General features: G+C 38.6%; 1 protein-coding gene across 3 annotated transcripts in view; it reads left to right on the plus strand.

The window, feature by feature from the left end:
- Nucleotides 1-128: 128 nt before the first annotated feature.
- Nucleotides 129-19,322, plus strand: part of IFT74 (intraflagellar transport 74) — a 38,710-nt gene continuing 19,516 nt past the window's right edge. For all 3 annotated transcript variants that reach the window (XM_062017807.1, XM_062017808.1, XM_062017809.1), the window contains exons 1-9: nt 129-216; nt 907-1,047; nt 1,462-1,597; nt 2,002-2,050; nt 2,886-2,984; nt 3,160-3,220; nt 3,679-3,738; nt 4,792-4,853; nt 18,828-18,966. In XM_062017807.1, the coding sequence (XP_061873791.1) occupies nt 931-1,047; nt 1,462-1,597; nt 2,002-2,050; nt 2,886-2,984; nt 3,160-3,220; nt 3,679-3,738; nt 4,792-4,853; nt 18,828-18,966 (723 nt within the window). In that variant the 5' untranslated portion in view covers nt 129-216; nt 907-930. The remainder of the gene's footprint in view (nt 217-906; nt 1,048-1,461; nt 1,598-2,001; nt 2,051-2,885; nt 2,985-3,159; nt 3,221-3,678; nt 3,739-4,791; nt 4,854-18,827; nt 18,967-19,322) is intronic.

Genomic DNA, 19,322 nt, shown 5'->3' on the forward strand with positions numbered 1-19,322 from the left:
TAGGGGCGGAGAGACTCCGTGTCCCGGCAGGCATATCGCGTCGCGAGGCGGGGGTAGAGCTGCTGCCCCTCCGCCGCGAGGCACTCTGGGACGGGTAGTCTCCGTGGGCCCAAGCCCTGCGGCGAGCGGAACCGGGATTTCGCGATCTCGCGATAGCTGGTCTGGGGCGCTGTTTGGCGAGGTGGTTGCTGCGATACCGGCGCCGCTGGCTCGGAGGTTCGTGGCTGCCGGGAGTGCGGTGAGGCAGGGGCGGCTGCAGCCGGGCAGCGGGGTCCGCGCCGCCCGCGATGCTTCCCGAGTCTGTAGCAAGCGCTGGTGGTGCCGCGATCTCTGCGCCCTCAGTCTGTGTGGAGGCGGGTTTTTAGCGCCTTGGGGGTAACGAGGGTACTTCCTGCCTGTTTGGGTCATGGCCACCGGGACCGTCCTGTCGCGGCGCGCCCCGAGCCAGTTGCCCGGCAGCTTCAGCCATCGGACAGCTGTCGCTGCGTGTGATGGCTGGGGAGGAGCCCCTCGAGTGGCTGCTAAAAGCGACCCGGATTTACCAGGGTAGCTGGTGGTGCCTGAAGGACCGTGTCCAGATAACCCCGATGGATATTTACCACGGCTCTGCAATTCCCGCTTGTTTCGTGAGGGACTCGAGTTCTGTGCGCAGATGCTGAAACAAAAAATGCTACGAGAATTAGCAGGAGTTACCTATTTAACAGTATAGACTGAGGACTGACCAAGCACTGAAAAGGGACTCCTTGGGACTCATGGTCCTTCTGTGGTCCTTTCTGGGCTCACTGTCTCTGTCTCGATGAAACCTAACTTTTTAAGAGGGGGAAGAATTCAGCTTAAAAGAGTTGATCTCTGGTAGCATTAAAGAGGCAGTGCAAATAAAAGATCTATTTCTATCTCTCATTCCAGAAATAAATTGAACAAGGAACGAGTATGGCCAACAATCACAGACCTCCAGTACCTCGTCCTTCTTCAAGAGCAGGAGTAGGGCTGACTGCAAGGCCTACCTCTTCATCAAGGACTCTATCAGCAACCAGAATAGGAACAGCAGTATGTTAAAAACAGTTTATCAACAACTTCAATTGCTTTAGAATTTTTTTTAGTATCATAGCTATAGTGATATAATTTCTCTGGAAAAAATTTAAGATTTTGGTTTTGTAGGGGATTTTATTTTTTAATTTTGACTGAAGGGAGTGAAGGAGGTTTGGCATCATGAGTTCAGCTGTAAGACCTCAATAGCATTAATGTTGCAGGCAGAAGGAAAAATGAACAGCAGCTCAAAGGAGCTCTTACCCTTCTGCAGCAGATATTTGAAGTTGTTTCCCTGAAGAGATGTAAATGCCAAAAGTTTCTTTTAGAAACAGGTAGAGATTTTTTTTATTCCTTTGGCAATTACTTAAGGATAATAAATTAATGATTAAGAGTTGCTTCGTTTGTGATATATTTGACACTTTTTTTTTATAGGTGCCGCCTGGTACATCAAGACCTGGATCTCGTGGTGGTTCTTTGTCTGCTGGAGGAGTGTTATCATCTCAGATTAAAGTTGCAGACCGTCCAGTGACTCAGCAGGGATTAAGTGGAATGAAAACTGCAATGAAAGGTATGTTTTACTGAAGATAGCTATCAAAGTGTCTGCATATGTTCTAAAGGAATATTTAGGTTTTACATCACTGGGTAAGTTGCAGGGTGATTAGCTATGCCTGAACTGTCTTTAAAATTATTAAAGAGAATGGAACAAGATATATTGTGTCTTATTCCATCTCTGCAGAATAATTCAAATACTGTGTTGCATGGTGACTGTTCATGTACCTGAAAAAGTTCTGTTTAACTTCACAACAGTCTAAAACAAATTTCTGCATTTGTTTTAGCGAAGCAGTATCTATTTAAGAACACTGAGAAGAGATCAGATTTCTGTCTGAAAATTGTGGAGACTGTTTTCATAATTTACAGTTGATCAAAATTAGTGGTTTTCTGACAAAATATCATCTTGCTCTCTTTTGTCAGGTCCTCAGAGACAGATAATGGATAAAACATATTACATGGGACTGCTGAGGTAAGTCTTAACGACACATTAAACAGCAGAAAGTTTAATACTCTGTTCGTTTTCTGACATGAAGTTCGTTGTGCTTTACAACAGCTTGAGATACATGAAATTCACATACCACAAAATCCATCTTGTTATAGGAGTTGAGGTCATGTTAAGGTATAGTTTCTAGAAGAAGAGGAATTTTATGCTTACATTCAAGTGCAAGCAGATTCCTTTGATATTTTGTTACTAGCCTTGCTACATTAAATGCACTCACACAGCATTAATAAAAGGAGGCTCCCTGAGCTTCCACTTGTAACACTTGATAGGTCTGATAGCTTCATTTGTAAGAAGTAGCATCACAAACTAAGCAGTTTTTAGTGTATGTTTCAGGTGGTTTACGTCGATTACACATTGAGCTAACACTAAGAAAGGCAAAGCCCTGTGGAAACTGTGTTTCATATTTTACTTTGTCAGTTGATCATACTGCAGTATAGAAAAATCAGTTCTAAAAGATGGCATTTTAAATATGGATGATACCATGTTCTGTGAAATGACGCTATGATTTTTTTTCTTGACTATTTGACAGAGCTGTTTCACATCTGTTTTACTGGCGGGGACAAAAAGCTAATGAATGCATTTTATTTCAAATCCAGGTTTTCTGACAACTGTTTATGATTTTATCTCATAGCACCACTCTGCATTTTTTCTTACACACCTCTTCTTTAAAGTGCCAATTTGAAACACAGTGTAGTGTCAAAAAGTGGTATTGATTGCTCATCTGCTATAGTAAAATAAAATTACTGTTCAATCTCTGTTTTAGTTGTACTTTCAGATGTACTGATGTTTTTTTTCCCCCCAGGAGCAAAACAAATGAACTCACAACAGAAATTAACAAGCTGCAGGAAGAAGTAGAAATGTACAAGCAAGAGAAATCTGTCTGTTTGTCATATGAAAAAAGGTGAGATATGTTGGCTCTAATGCAGTGATAACTTTCTCAGTCACAATACAATTCTGGGGTGTGATGCAGGCTTCAAGGAACGATTAAATAACTTTTTTTTTTCATTATTTTATTTTTACATGTACGACTCTTCCCATCTTAACTTTGATTTTTTTTTTTTTTTTTTGGTATTTAGGGCAGAGGCTTTAGCTGCTGAAATCAAAGAATTTCAAGGTCAGCTAGCAGATTATAACATGGTATGCTGCTCACATCTTTTGACACTGAATGCTTTCCCTTCTCTCATTTACTTGGGACTGTTTTGCTTTACTTCAGCATCTTTTTTATTGATGTAAAAATGTGTTGGTTAGTACTGTCTTTTATTCAGTTACTGGAAAGAAAAAAAGATGGAAACTGAGGAAAATATAAAAAAACCCAAGTGTCCTGTACATTATAAGTAGTGCTTGTATATGGATTTAATGAATTAGTGCTGCATAATATTTTTGGGTTTTGTACAGCTACATTTAATGTTGTTTACTTCTGAAGGCTGCATATAATCTATTCAGGTTCCCAAGTCATGGGATTTTTTCTGTTTGCAATCAGACAATTTCTGTGTTTTCTTGGGTACTTTTTGAGTTGCTATCTATTTGCCTGATATTTTTGTGTGTAAATAAGAAGAAGTGGGGCAGTAATAGGTTGGAATTCTGTCTCATTTCAGGTTGTGGATATACTTAACACCAATATGGATACAGCAGAAGTGATTCAAGATTATAATGTGGTAAGAATTAGGATATTTACTGTGCTGGTACAGCGCAATGGTGTGTGTTAGATTCTTGGTGCTCTGAATGTGTGACATAGAAAGAAGTGTAGCACTGATTTAAAACTTACTCATTTTTTCCAGTTAAATTAACAATAATATTGACAGCTGTTTGTATCAACAGTTGCCAGAAGTATTGCATTAACAGCCCCATGATAATTTTTTGCAGTTTAGATTTGAGAAGGTTGTTATCCCAATCCAAACTGTGAGGTTTAAAACATGTTCTTTGAAATAGGAACTGAGAACACTAGCCTTATGAAAGGTAAATTCACTAGACTGTACTGCCTTGTAAAGCTGCCCAGTCTTCTGAAAATATAGTTCGTCTTCTGCTTTTTAAATGACTTCTGTGTAATAAATATTTAATACACCTCTGACATGGCCAACCACAAAATCAATCAGTTGTGTTCCTCGTTTACTTCATCTTCTAACACAAATAGAGTGTTGCTATAAATACTAAGATGTGAGTAGCATTAAGCCTGCTCCATTTCTTATTACTTTGATAAGCAAAAGAAACTACTTATAGAAAAGGTTTTTTTGGTAACTTGAAAAACTACCTGAGTGTTTCTTGGTCAAATAATTTTTTACCCGTGCATTTGGTGGAAAAATAGTCACAATGTCTGTGTCATAAAGAGAGGAGCACTTGTGAAGTGTAACATTTCCATTCAGTCTGTAGGCTTTAAAATGTATTTTACTAAGTGTTCCAGGAATAGATCCCACTTAACAGTAATGATAAGTGAAATGGTTTGTTACAAACTTGGTTGTATTTCTTTTTCAAGCAGAGATGCCTTTGTACTTCCCTTGGTTTTCCACGAAAGATTGCAATTTCGGAAGATTTTTCTTCAGTATTAGCTGCCAAAAAACTCTGGATGCAGCAGCCACTGCTGATTCTCCTCTACTGCATTCTGAGAAACTTCTTGTTCATTTAAAGGAAACTTTAGATTTGTATATAAAAGATGTAACTTTATTATTTTATATATTATTTTAAAGTACTTTCTTTTTTTCCTTTTTTTTTAGTTAAAGGTTCAAAATGACCGAGATGCTCAGAGCGTGGATAACATTTTCACAGAAAGACAAGTGTAAGTATATGAAGCGTGTGCTTTTCTTAAGCTATTAAAATTGTAAGTGGACTTACCAATATGGTTATGTTACCTGATTCAGAAGTTTCTTAACAATGTCATGCATGTCACGAGTGATACCTGAGCTATTTCAAGATAGTATATCAGTGCCATGGCTGTAGCTTGGGTTCATAGCTTTAAACTCTTCCAAGTAACTGCTATGGAGATTCTTACCATGTTACCCAGGAGGAGTTAGGTGGTAGTAGAAACTCCTGCCTTTTGGCAAGCTTCTGTCAAGGTCCTGAGTTTTGGAAGTTGTGTTATGGGACAGTAGAGCAGGGAGAGCAAGGAGAAGTGGGAACAAGAACTGAGATTCTTGTCTGGTGAGGTAGGGAAGTACTGATGGGAAGAGGAGAACAGTGAGATGCTGTCCTGGTTTCAGCTGGGATAGTTATTTTTCTTCCTAGGAGCTGGTACAGTGTTGTTTTGAATTGAATGTGAGAATTATATTGATAACACACATCTGTTTTGATTGTTATTAAATAGTGCTTATTGTAAGTGAAGGCCTTTTCAGTTTCCCATGCTCCACCAGCAAGGAGGTGCACAAGAAGCTATAAGGAAGCATAGCCAGCACAGCTGAACTATTAACCACCAAGTTAAACTGTGACAGATGCTTGTAATAAGAATTTATAAGCCGTGAGAATGGCTTGTGTAGCAATAGTCCGAGAGTATGAGTTTCTAAGGTGTTTAAGGACAGGAAATGTGCACGAAAAAGAGGAATGATTCTGTTCTTTGCCAGTAATAGCAATCTCATCTACAAAATTTTACGTATAAATAAGCACTTTTAAAAACCAGGTTGCCATAACTTAACAAGTCACTTTTCAGTAATAATGCCGTTTTCAACAGCTCACAAAAGTGTCTGTTCTACCCCGACTAAGTTTTTAAATGTTAAGAAAACACTAAGAGAAAGAAGTTGGTTCAGTAGCAAACTAAGGCATGAAGACATTAGATAGCAGTAATGATAATTTGTTGTTGTACTCTCTGTAGAAGCATTTATTGGAAAGGAACAGTTGGTCTTTCTTGCTTTACTAATTTGTGTACAAAAAAAACCAAACAGAAATGCTGTGTTCTCTGATTGTGTTAGTTTTGCCTAACAGACTAATAAGCTGAAACACTATTCATTTGGATTCAGTCTCCTTTCTCACTGTGATCTGCTTCAAGATTTTAGAGAGTTTTTTTTTCTTTTCTGGACTTCCTTGCAATGAAAGCATTAGTGATTATGCCAGCTTCACAGGCTGCTTTGTAAGGACTTGTTCATGTTAAGCAATATACACTAGGCTCCCCCCTCCTCTGCCATAAGTAACCAAACAGATGTTTGTAGAAGGTGGACTACTGACAATAATGCACACGCAGTACCATATCTTTTAGCTTCATGTTTTGTGCAACTGTACCTTGTGGATTTGACAAAATGAAAGGAGATGGACTGCTTATCTTCATTTTGTATTGTACATAAGTAGTGTAGTATGTATGGAAGTACAAGTCTACTACAGTTTTGAAAAGTCAGTTCATCATCTGTTGTTTAAGACATTAACTCTCCTCAGTTTCATAAGAGTCTATGTATTTATCCTCAATAAATCCATCTTCTCCAGGCTCAAATGTGTGAGTTTTCTCAAATATTACTATGGGATCTTCACTGATTGCACCCGATAGTGTAGGAGAAGAACTCATGTCAGCTGAAAACTCGTGTTCAAACATCTCCGAGTCATTTTCTTCCAGACGACGGTGACTGTAGCTCATCAAATAGTGACACCACATCGGGCATTTTATAGCAGTAAAAATCAGGAGCGTGGTGCATAGGACAAACCCTAGGACACCAGCTAGGAATGTCCAGCTTTTGCCAAGAAGAGGTAGCTCTTTAAAACAGACAGGAAAGAAAGAAGAGTCATCTTCATGAGGAATCAAAGAATCATAGAATGGTAGGGGTTGGAGGGGACCTTTAGAGATCTTCTAGTCCAACCCCCCTGCAGAAGCAGGTCCACCTAGATCAGGTTGCACAGGAACATGTCCAGGCAGGTCTTGAAGACCTCCAAGGAAGGAGACTCCACAACCCCTCTGGGCAATCTGTGCCAGGGCTCTGTCATCCTCACAGTGAAATAGTTTTTTCTTATATTTAAGTGGAACTTAACCAGCAAGAGTTCTAGTATGTTTGGGGTTTTTTTAGTAATTAAATTGAGAATGCACAAAATAAATGATAATGAGGGAATTACTGAGCATCTCCAAAGCTTTTCTAAAGTGTTATTGCTGTGTTATTAGGGAGTCAGTAACATCAGTCAGACCAAAAATGCATGTGCATCTCATATTTCCTAGCAGTAAAAGTCCACCATGCATATTTATAAAAAGTAAGAGTTTAAAAGTCAGGTGAAGTTCTGGGAATGTGTAAAAGATAATAATTTTGTCAAAATTCATATTCAAAAGTTAGGCTTTGGAAAAAAATCAGTAATCAAACTAAAATTATATTTCCCAAGCTTAAATTTCTGTATGGTGATGATCTCTGTGCCCTAAAATATTGTATCTTTTCTTTGGCATATCCTTTCAATTGTGTTTTTCTCATAGTAAAAGTTTCAATAGATTAGTTGCCAGTAGGCTTGATTTGGAAGCTGTTTTTGTTGCTGGCCACTGTCCTAAAATAGATTATGACCGTTAACTGCAAAAGAAGTGTGTGGCAGTGATGGCTTACAATTTGTGTATTTGTCTGGAGATTGATTTTTCTTCTGATTTATATATATCAAGAAATAAAAGCATTTCAACATGGAGGAGTGGAAAAGAATGCTAATTTGCATATAAGAGAAAAAAAATTACATTACCAAAAAGTATGCTACAGTATTACAGAGTTAACATCAAAAAGTGAGGAAACTATCACTGAAATTAAAGAATATGGGATGGGCACATCTGTGTCGCTTGCACACATCTGAAGGCAGAAGTAAAACTGATAAGACCCTTTTTTTGCATTTTCAGAAGACAGCTGCATTTAGAAAGCAGTTAGTTTGGAAGAAGTAATTGAGTTTTTTTAAAGTTGCTTCCCTAGTTTTGTTAGGCAGAGAACTGGACAATTATCTGAATTTCAAGCCTTTCAAATTTCATCATGACTTTGTAGTATCATTTGAAAATTTATTCAATAGAGCTTGACGTTCACCATAATGTGTGTACAGTCTACCAAAACCTGGAAATATGCCTGTTCTGTAGTCCTGGCTTTTATGGAAGAATTACAGGATACTAAGAATACAAAATGATGTGAAATCATGGGGCAGCAAATAAAACAGCTTGTAAGCAGTGAAGTAAAACATCAGTACTTTACCAGCATGCGTTCCATTGTTTCCAGTGATGTTGTTTGGAGTCAGAGCTGTCAGTAAGACACTGCTTCTAAGCTTAATGGCAGGAGTTATAGTGTTTTCTAAAGAAGCTTTTTCAGTTTTGCATTCATCTTGGATAGATGCTGTCTTGATGGAGATTTTTTCCTTGGTGGTTGGGAATGTACATGTAGTGTTGTTTTCATTTTCTGCAAATATAAGTAGTGGAAAGGCAATGAGATATTGTTAATTAATTGGCACTTGGAAAAAAAATTCACAGATAACTAATGTACCACTGCAAAATACACATAAATTGATGCTTGTGTAGTACCCAGATCAGGAAAAAAAAAAAAAGGTATTTGATGTAAACAAATATGAAATGCTGTTCTTACCAGAACTTACCCATTGTCACATTGGAGACAGTTAGCCATATCTGTAAATCCAGGAGGTCACAGGAGCAGTTCCATAGGTTTCCAGCTAAAACTATTTTAATTAGTTTAAAAGACAATTTTGTGTGAAAATGTTTCAGCAAGTTATACTGTAGATTTAAAACTGTTAGACTTTTTAGAGAACTAAATACATCTGAGTCTAGTTGACTAATCATGTTGTGGGATAGATTCAACACTGATAGTTGATTTAATCCTGCAAACGCTGCTTTATGAACTGTGCTAATATGATTGTTGCTGATATCCAGGATTACAAGTTTTGTCAGATTGCAGAAGCTGTTATTATACAGTACAGCAATCGTGTTTTCACTCACATAAAGTTCAGTGAGGTTAATAAAACTTTGAAGAATCTCTTTATCACGTTCTATTAAAATGATTTTATTATTTTTGAGGCTTAATTTAGTAACATTTTGGAAGAAGTTAGTGGGGACATTAGAGAGATTCTTTCCAGATGCCTCACAAATGACCTGTTGGAAAAAAAAGAAAATGACAACAATTAAATACTGCAGGGAAGTCCAGTGATGGTGTCTCAGAGATGAGTATTAAGGACATGAAAAATATTTCTTATTTTTTAATAGCAGCACTTTAAAAGAGAAGTTCTGTTGCTCTTTATGCAGTTTTATTTATTTTTTTGTAATATACTCCTGGTCTGTTGGTACAGGGGAATGAATCTTCTTAGTTCATGGAAGCCTGAAGTTCTGGATCACTTAGTGCTTAAACTCTGTTTGAGATGCAAGGCTCTTTGTGTCTATCATCTGGAATATTACTATTCTGGAACTGATAGGGCTGTCTATTTTAGAATTCTATGTAAAGATCAGCTGGGTAGAAAAAAGATTCCTTTCCCCCATAATCTGCAAAGAAGGAGTCAGAGATAAAGTGGATTCAAGATTGAAAATTAACTAAGGCTTTTTCAAGTGCATTGTTTTGGTTTTAAATCAGTTCTGTTTACTCTAAAATATCTTTGGAGCAGACCTTCAACAAATCATTTAGTATATATTTTTATTAGAAATATAACAATTTTGTTTTCTTGGTTGAAGTTTAACATAATTGCAGTCTTTTCAGGTTTGAGAATGTTTACTCTTAATATCTTGAAATGTTTTCTGAAAAGAGTAGATTTTTAATATCCATTTGTATGTGTTACTGCAGACTGGTGTCAGGACACTTTAACTGGCTTTGAAGAAGATTCTAAATGCTAACAATAGATTGGGTGTATTTTCCCTCTTCCTAAAGAAGTAGCTTATGTTCAGGTTGTTAGTGCTGTGACCAAATTGAATCTAGATAGCTCATTTGAAAACAAATGTAGGTGGAATGCATGTTCTACACTCTGTGTACTCATTGTGTATTTTTTTTTGGTTCTTTGTGTTTCTCCTGCAGATGAATAAGTGGTAGATAGAGCACTGAACCTGTAAGCAGTGAGTCAGAGCAGTACCAGTTTTATCACTTAACTGTGTATTAAGGCTTCTTCTTTCCCTTCTGTTCACCAGTAAAAAGAAAATCCACTAAATTCATCTCTGGAAAGAAACCTTCAAAATTTCTTCCATACGTTTGGACTCTACTTGGACAACTGATAACTCAATAAGTCTAACTCAAGCTGTAATTTACCTTGTCTAAATAACTGTTGTTATATAAGTCTTCTCCAAAGTGACATAAAGGAGACAATAATGTTGTCTTCAAAGAGATTTGACTGAAATATAAGACCATCTCAAGTACATTTCAGTATTATGTACCCAGTTACAATGGCTGCCAGCAGCAAATTGTCCATTTCACAGAAAAATATGTCTTCTTGTTTGTCTCTGCGTACTCTTTCTTCAGGAATTTAGTGTTTACAAGGTAGTTTTTTAAATGCTTTTAGCTTCTAGTGTGTCTTTCAAAAATAAGGATGATTTGCATAAGTATAAAACTTACAGTTTGAGAAGTAGTGTTGCAGTCAGCAGTGACTGAATTCAAGAACAGTATTCCGCCCCAGATCAGAAGCCAAGAGAGTTTCATGTTTAGAGCCTAGTGAAAAACAACACTTTTATATACCAAGACCATAATTTAGTAAATTTTGGTTTATATAATTACCAGGAAATGCAAAATTGAAAGGAAAAGAATAGGCTATCAGAATTAATGCATGCAGCTTTCTCTTAGTTGAGTCAAACCTAACACCCATTAAGCAGACTGTATCAGCAAATAGAAAACGGATTGATTAGACATGTTAGAAGACAGCATTGTAAGTGGATAAAATGAATAAGCAGGAATGTACTCATTAAAATCCCTGTTAAAGCAATTGTAAGTCCTGGAAGACTAGATTGTGATAGGTGTAAACTGCAGAAAGTATTGAGGCTTGCTTGCTTTCCCTAAACTATTTCTCTTGTTGCCACTGACAGAGACAGAATACTCTACTAAATGGACTGTTGATTTCTCCACTCATTCTCCACTGTTACATTTGTATGTTATGCATTTTTGTGACTTTTTAAAAAAAAGTAGTAGATTGATCTTCTAATCTCCTTATTATCCATAGTATAACACATCATATGACATAAACCTGGACCTCTGTATTATGAAGCTGTAGTTGTTCCTCTGCTCTGGTCTTTGAGCTAAGAAAACATGGTTCAATCTCTTTTGTTGAAATTTCTGTACAGATTTCAACTTTTTTCTTCAATCTATTTTTTGAAAGATTTTCTGACAAATGGTATTCACTGTAACATTAACCACCTGTGTCAGATGTGAGATCAGTCCCTGTTTATGCTGGACTTGAATAAAAATGTTACATAGAAGGTACAAACTACCTTAATTTTTTTACACTTTTTCTTAAGCCTGTGAAAGATAGTAGGGTAAGTGAATCCCAGTATCTTCTTCCCAGATTTTTATCTTCAGTTAGACATATCTTTGTTAGACATCAGTGGCAGAGACAAGGAGTACTGGCAGCAGCAGCCACTGTGGTATCTATATTAGGTGTTATTCTTGGTAATGATAGTACTGGTACAAATACTTTTTGAAGCCAGTTTATATGTTGGTAGTGGAAAATATGATGCAGTTTGAGAACTCCTGATATAGATTATTAGCAGTTGGACCTTGTGGCATAATTGGGCCTTAAAGGTACTGCTCCCGAGATGTTCAGAAACCAGTCAGTCTATAAATACAAATTAATAGTGTTTTCATAGTTTGCAGATTTTTTTTTTAAATACTGTTTTTAGTAGACTGGGAAAAATATATTAAAATGTTTTAAACAGTAAGTTAATTAATTACATTCAAGCTGAAAATGAAATTTAATTGAAAAGCTTTTCAAAATTTCAAGCAAAAAGTTAAATTTGCCTGAATGAAGGGAATGCCATTAACTGGAAAATTCCTTTTTCTGTCCAAAAATTCACTCTACGTATGCCTAAGGCAAAAAAATAGTGCCTATTTTTAACTTTATAGTTTCTACTACTGAGAAGTTAGAGATTTTCTTACAAATTTGATTTCCTCTATTTTGTGTGTTTGGGAACCTATCTAATCAGTGGAAGAAGGGGAAAGCATTTGTAATTTTAATTACAGTTTAGCTTTTTACTAGAACCAGGCTTTAAGAATTGTTATTTAAAGTAATGGCTTTGTAAAGAAACTGAGCCTGGCAATAGATTGTTAATACCTTGCCATTTCCTTGTAACTAGAAGCATTATCTTAAAAAGTTTTCTCCAGAGAGCTTTTGAAGATTTTGTCATTTAATAATAATATAATTCATATATTTTTCTTACATTTGTAAAAAAAAGGGCACATTTGGAGAGGTAATGGAGTTTAAATAATCAGATAGTCTGGTTTTCAGAGAAGAGACAGACTGTTCCCTATCTTTCTACTGAAATAAATTTTACTTAACAACTTGACAAGGTTCAAAGCAATTCCTGAACTTTTCATGTATCTCAAGGTGTATTTGCTTCCAGTCTAGCAACAAAGTTATGATAAGAAAACTTTTCCTGCATCTTGAAAAAGATATGCCGAGTGTCTTACCTTTCTGTAGCTTCTCAGAGGCAGCGGATGTACACATGTGTAGATTTTCCAATGCGCTGCCAAGAAATAATATGGTGCAACAGCACTTCGGTTTTGTTCAACCTTTGTACCTGATGAATAAGCAGGCAGTGTAAAAAAAAAAAAAAATAAACCTTGAAAATCATTAGCAAAAGATTGACTAGGTTGAGCAACTTCTTATAATCATCTTGGGCTTAATTGGATCTGCAGCCAATAGGGAAGACTAAGAGCAATATGCTCGAGTGTCAAGTTCCAGGTCATGTAGGAAGCATTGAATTAAAGTGCCACAGGGAATTTACAAGCAAATTGGGTTATAATCAACTAAAGAAATGACAGAAACAGAAAAAGACTTTACTTTTTTTTTTTGTGATGATCATGAAGTGAAGAAGATGTTGAGGTATTTGCATATTGAAGTAAGTAAAGATCTCTGGTAATTACATTTGTATTAATTCTTGTGTTTTGGAAACATCATCAGAGGAGTTGTGATACATGTAAAACTCATTATTTACAAAGAATTACAAGAACTTAAGGATGTCTGTTACAGGGGTTATATTTCAGGAAGAAATTTTTAAAAGAAATGATTCTCCGTTTTGAGAGCATTTCTATATGAAGATTGAAAAAGAGATTATATTGTTAGACAACTACTATGTCAATTTTTTTTCATGCGTTGGTGGTCATTCTGTCCAGTGCACAGCAACAAGCTACCAAATGGTTCAGTCTCCAGTCCTCTCAAATATATGGCTGTAGAAACCACTTTACTTCACTATCCTCCTTTAATGTTTTTACCATTTTGCTTTTTTTGCTTAATTTCTCAGAACATTCTGAACTTTCCCAAGCCTCATCAGCAATTCAGCTTCATCAGTAATCTTCAATTACATGTGGTAATGAATTGTCTTCCTGTGATACGAATTGCTGATAATTTTATTGACTCTTAGAAAATCACCGAGTTTTAACCTTCTGTGGAAAGGTTTCTAATAGAAGCGATGTATCACAGCTAAGTTAGACAATTACAGTCTCAAGGGTCATGATAGGCAACAGGACGACCATGAACCGACAATGTGCCCTCATGGCCAAGAAGACCAATGGCATCCTGGAGTGTATTAGAAGGGCTTTGGGCCCTTCTTGGGTCAAGAGAGGTTCTCCTACCCCTCTACTCTACTCTTGGGAGATGGCGTCTGGAATATTGTGTCCAGTCTTGGGCCCCTCAGTGCAAGAAGAACAGGGAGCTGCTTGACAGGATTCAGCACAGTGCCATCAAGATGATGAAGGGAGTGGAGCATCTCCCTTATGATGAAAGGCTGAGGGAGCTGGGGCTCTTTAACTTGGAGCAGGCTGAGGGGGTGACCTCATTAATGTTTACAAGTACATAAAGAGTGGGTGTCAGGAGGATGAACCCAGACTGTTCTCAATGATGTCCAATGATAGGACAAGGGACAACAGGTACCAACTGGAACATAAAAGGTTCCAAAGAAATACAAGGAAGAATTTCTTCACTGTGAGGGTGATGGAGCACTGGAACAGGCTGCCCAGATGGTTTGTGGAGTCTCCTTCTCTGGAGACATTCAAAACCCATTTGAATAAGTTTCTGCTGTGGCAGAGGAGTTGGACTTGATGATCTTTCAAGGTCCCTTCCAACCCTTAGGATTCTATGATTCTGTGACAAATTTGATCACTTTGAAGTATTTAGCCAATAGTCTGTATTGCATAAGAAAGTGCGTTGCCTCAGGTAAAGAGACAACTCTGTAGTGTGTCCACACACTTTACATCGGTGGGACTGGAAAACTAGGCTTTCTTTCCTTTCTCTGCCATGCATACTTGTAGTCTCAGGCATAGATGAGCTCCAGTAGAGCTTGGAGACACTGCTGCCTTCCAGAGCAGAAGCTGTTTCACTATGTTGTTTTGAAATACAGGCGAAATATACCAAGCAATATCCTTCTCTCCTTCCCTAAGTACCCCTCAGTGATCTACAGGAAAAGGCACCATTTTTACTTAAGGACAAGCTCTCTATGATCAGTACTGATAGTTTCTCCAGGTGAAATACATCTAGTATAGAGATTTATTCTGGAAATCAAAGCCATAACATTTTATTAAATTAATTGCAATTTCTCTGTTGTCATTCTGCCATGACTTCAGCTGGGCTTGATTTGAGAGAAACTGTCACTGCTGAGGCTTTGCAACAACATTCGTAGGCCCAGACTGAGGTATGAGAAGCTCCCAATAAATAAGTAGCATAAAAGCTCCCTCCCAGTTCCTTGCCTTCCAGATGGTCGCAAGTCAAACTGCTCTCATAGCTTAAGAACGTGATTCGCTTATCAAATTGCTCCTTTCCATTACCAAGAATAACATAATTACCCATTCATGATAAGCTGGTGTACTTACAATGAGGGCTTCAGTCTTTGGACTAGGTCTGGACAAACCATTTTTGCTCTCAAGAAGGTATTCTGTTTAATGTCATTTCACTGCTACCCAGTTTTTCCTGGGCAGTCCCAGAACAATTTGCTACACGAAGTGGGAGATAAATTTTGTCTAGAGAAGAAGATTTTAGTCAAGAGAAGACTGAGGGGAGGATCTCATTAATTTTTACAAATATCTAAATAGTGCATGGCAAGAGATTGGGACATCCCTTTTTTCAATGGTATGCAGCAACAGGACAAGGGGTAGTGGGATGAAGCTGGAACACAAAAAGTTCCATTTAAACATAAGAAAAAACTACTTCACTGTGAGGGTGATGGAGCCCTGGCACAGGCTGCCCAGGGAGGATGTGGAATCTCCTTCCTTGGAGGTCTTCATGACCCACCTGAACACGTTCCTATGTGACCTGATCTATTTGGACCTGCTTCTGCAGAGGGTTTGGACTAGATGATCTCTAAAGGTCCCTTCCAACCCTTACCATTCTATGATTCTGTGATCATCACTTCAATTTATTTCTTCATCATTGGACTCCAAAGCATCTTTGCAGCATGGGTTGCTAAGCTGACAGAGTTTCTACTTGACTTCCTCAGATCACAGAGCTTTCTTGAAGCCAGTTGGAAGACTGGTTACACTTTTGAATCTCTTTTGAGAATTCCACAGATGTGGTGAAAACCATGAGGACAGGCTAAGGGAACTGGAGTTGTTTAGTCTCTGAAAGAAAAGACTTAGTAGGTATCAAAGGAAATACCTCATGGGAAGGAGTAAAGGAAATGAAGCTGGTTTCATCTCAGCAGTGCCCAGGGACAGGAGAAGAGACAATGGGCACAATTTGGAGAGCAGGAAATCCCATTGAAATGTAAGAAAAATCTCTCTTTACTGTAAAAGTGGCCAAACATCCAAGCAGCCAAGCACACACAGTCCAAGAGGTTCCTAGAGAATGTTGATGATAACTTCTTCTCACAGGTGATTGAGGAACCAATAAAGAAGGGTGTGCTGCTGGACCTGGTGCTGATAAATAAGGAGGGTCTGGTTGGGTTTGTGAATGTTGGAGACAACCTTGACCATGGGATAGTAGAGTTCAAGATCCTGTGTGGAAGAAGCAGTACACAAAGCAGGACCGTGACCCTGGATTTCAGGCAAGCCAACTTTGGCCTCTTCAAAGACCTGCCTGGAGGAATCTCATGGGATAAGGTCCTAGGGATTTATCAGGTACATCAGCAGCAAGAGGAAGATTAAGGGGAATGTGGGCCCACTGCTAAACACAGAGGGTGCCCTGGTGACAGAGAATGCAGAGAAGGCTGAACTACTGAATCCCTTCTCTGCCACAGTCTTTACAGCCAAGGCTGACCCTTCAGAAGCCCAGTGCAGCAAGGATAACAGGATGGCCAGGACAGCAGAGGACTTGCCCTGAGTGGAAGAGGAAGAAGTTAAAAACTTGTTGGCCAAGCTTAAGGCTCATAAGTCAATGAATCCTGATGAGATGCATCCTAGAGTGCTGAGGGAGCTGGCTGATGTGATTGCTAAACCTCTCTCCATCATTTTTGGACAATCATGGAGTACAGACGAGGTACCTGAGGACTGCGGAAAGATCAGTGTCACTCCAGTCTTCAAAAAGGACAGGAAGGGTGACTCAGGAAACTACAGGCCTCACCTCCATCCCTGGAAAGGTGATGGAACAACTGATCTTGAATGTTATCACTGAACATATGAAGGAAAAGATGGTTATCAGGGGGAGTCAACATGAATTCACCAAGGGGAAATCCTGTTTGACCAACCTGATAGCTCTCTGCGAGTGCATAATCAACTGGCTAGATGAGGGGAGAGCAGTGGATGTCAGCTACCTTGACTTCAGCAAGGCTTTTGACACTGTCTCCCATAACATCCTCATCAGAAAGCTCAAGCAGTGTGTCTTGGATGAGTGGATGGTGAGGTGGATCCTGGCTGAATGACAGAGCCCAGAGAGTGGTGTTCAATGGCGTGGAATGAAGTTGGAGGGATGTCGCCAGTGGAGTTCCACAGGGATCGGTTCTGGGGCCAGTCTTGTTCAACATCTTCGTCAAACAGATGAGTGTGCTGCCATTCAGCAGGATCTCGACCAGCTTGAGAGTTGGGCAGAGAGGAACCTCATAAGGTTCAACAAGGGCAAGTGCAGAGTCCTGCATCTGAGTAGGAACAACCCCATGCACCAGTACAGGCTGGGGATCGACCTGCTGGAGAGCAGCTTTGCAGAGAGAGACCTGGGAGTCCTGGTTGACAATAAACTAACCATGGGCCAGCAATGTACCCTTGTGGCCAATAAGACCAGTGGCATCCTGGGATGCATCAAGAAGAGTGTGGCCAGCAGGTCAAGGGAGGTTCTTCTCCCCCTCTGCTCTGCCCTGGTGAGGTCTTATCTGGAATGGTCTGTCCAGTTCTGGGCTCCCAGCTAAAAGTGGGACAGGGAACTTCTGGACAGAGTCCAGCGCAGGCCCACCAAGATGACCAGGGGACTGGAGCATCTTTCACACAAAAGAAAGGCTGCAGGAACTGGGGCTGTTTAGTCTGGAGAAGAGGAGACTGATAGGGGAGGATCTCATTAATATTTACAAATATCTAAAGGGTGGGTGTCAGGAGGTTGGGACATCCCTTTTTTCTTTTATATCTAGCAACAGGAGAAGGGGTAATGGGATGAAGCTGGAACACAAAAAGTTCCACTTAAATATAAGAAAAAACTATTTCACTGTGAGGGTGAGGGAGCCCTGGCACAGGCTGCCCGGAGTGGTTGTGGCGTCTCCTTCCTTGGAGGTCTTCAAGACCCGCCTAGACACATTCCTATGCGACCTGATCTAGGTGCCCCTGCTTGAGCAAGGGAGTTGGACTAGATAATCTCTAAAGGTCCCTTCAAACCGCTACAATTCTGGTTCTATAAAACATCAAAACATGGTCCAAACAGGGTGTTGGGTCTTTACCTTTCAAAATACTATAAGCCTACCTGAACAAGACACTGATAAGCTGCTCTAGGTGACCATGCTTTGAGTAGTGGGGCTGGACAAGATGGCCTTCGGAAGTCCATTCCAACATCAGCTCTACTCTGCTTCTGTGAAATTTTCTTTTTTCCCTTAACCCTGAGATTATCCTTACGCAGTTTCACTACTTTAAATCATCTTACAAGCATGCGAGCATTCTTGGTTGCGTCCTGATAGTGTAATTTACACAGTTTAATTTCTTTGGTATCTTGCAACTCAGAAATAGTTAATGAAAAATAGAAAAAAAAAATTCTGCAGGAAGATATTGAGATTATTTTGTCATTTTTAATAGCAGAAGTCACATTGGAAACAAGAAATCTGTTTAAACAACCTCTCATGAACTGTCAGGGTAAAGAAGGTATATTCTTCACAGTGTCAGTGGTTAAGTTCCCATATCTTTAGCAATGTTCTCAAATTTACTTTGCAGCTTTCAGGAATTTTGTAGAAACTATTACACATTACAGGAAACAGTGAGGACAACTCTTTACATCTTCTTTTATTCTGATAATACATTTGCTTGTAACTCACTGTAGCTGCAGTGGTAGAAAAATTTTTGTGGCTAGCAATGGCTAATTTCTTAGTTCTTGCATGATTAAGAAGCTCCACACTGCCTAACACTTTGAAGCCAGTTTCCATTCTCAAGGAATCAAACTAAAAGAAAGTGATCTTATCATCATTATCCAGTAGTGTCAGGTTCTAGTGTCTATACCTATCAATTCAGTGAGACTGAAGGAATACCAGAGTTCGAAATAGATGCTTAAAATAAACTAGTAAAAGTTACAGTAATGTTCCATTTTACAGTACAGAAAAGTTAATTCAAACTGTAGAAGAAGATCTTGAACGTGAAAAAGGTGTAGCAGATGACATTATAAAAGACATGCCACAGGAAAATCAAGCTAAATACATGGAGATGAAGGCAACAAATGAAAAACTCTCCCAGGTTGGTTCATTTCATTACACTTACCTAAAATGTGTCTCAATCTGGCTCCATTGATTCCAGATACAATTTAAGTATTAAAGAGCTTGAGAATGGAGTAATACAATAAAAAAGCTTGGTGATGTCATACTCAATTGTAAAAGTGCTGGAAAAATAAGTAGAGCAATTGACTAAAACCAAATACTTCAACTTTTTGTATTTCTTATTTTAAGAATAGATTGTGGTCATCATTTTCCTTTTAAATTTGGGGACTGATATGCAGATTTTAGAAGCTATAGTGCTTCAGTGTTTTAGGAAATATAAAAAGCAAACAAATGGGAAAAACAACCCCAGCAGTTTTTGTAGTTCACTCAAGTAGA

This window comes from Colius striatus, chromosome Z (genome assembly GCF_028858725.1).
Source record: "Colius striatus isolate bColStr4 chromosome Z, bColStr4.1.hap1, whole genome shotgun sequence".
In the NCBI taxonomy this organism is placed as follows: Eukaryota; Metazoa; Chordata; class Aves; order Coliiformes; family Coliidae; genus Colius; species Colius striatus.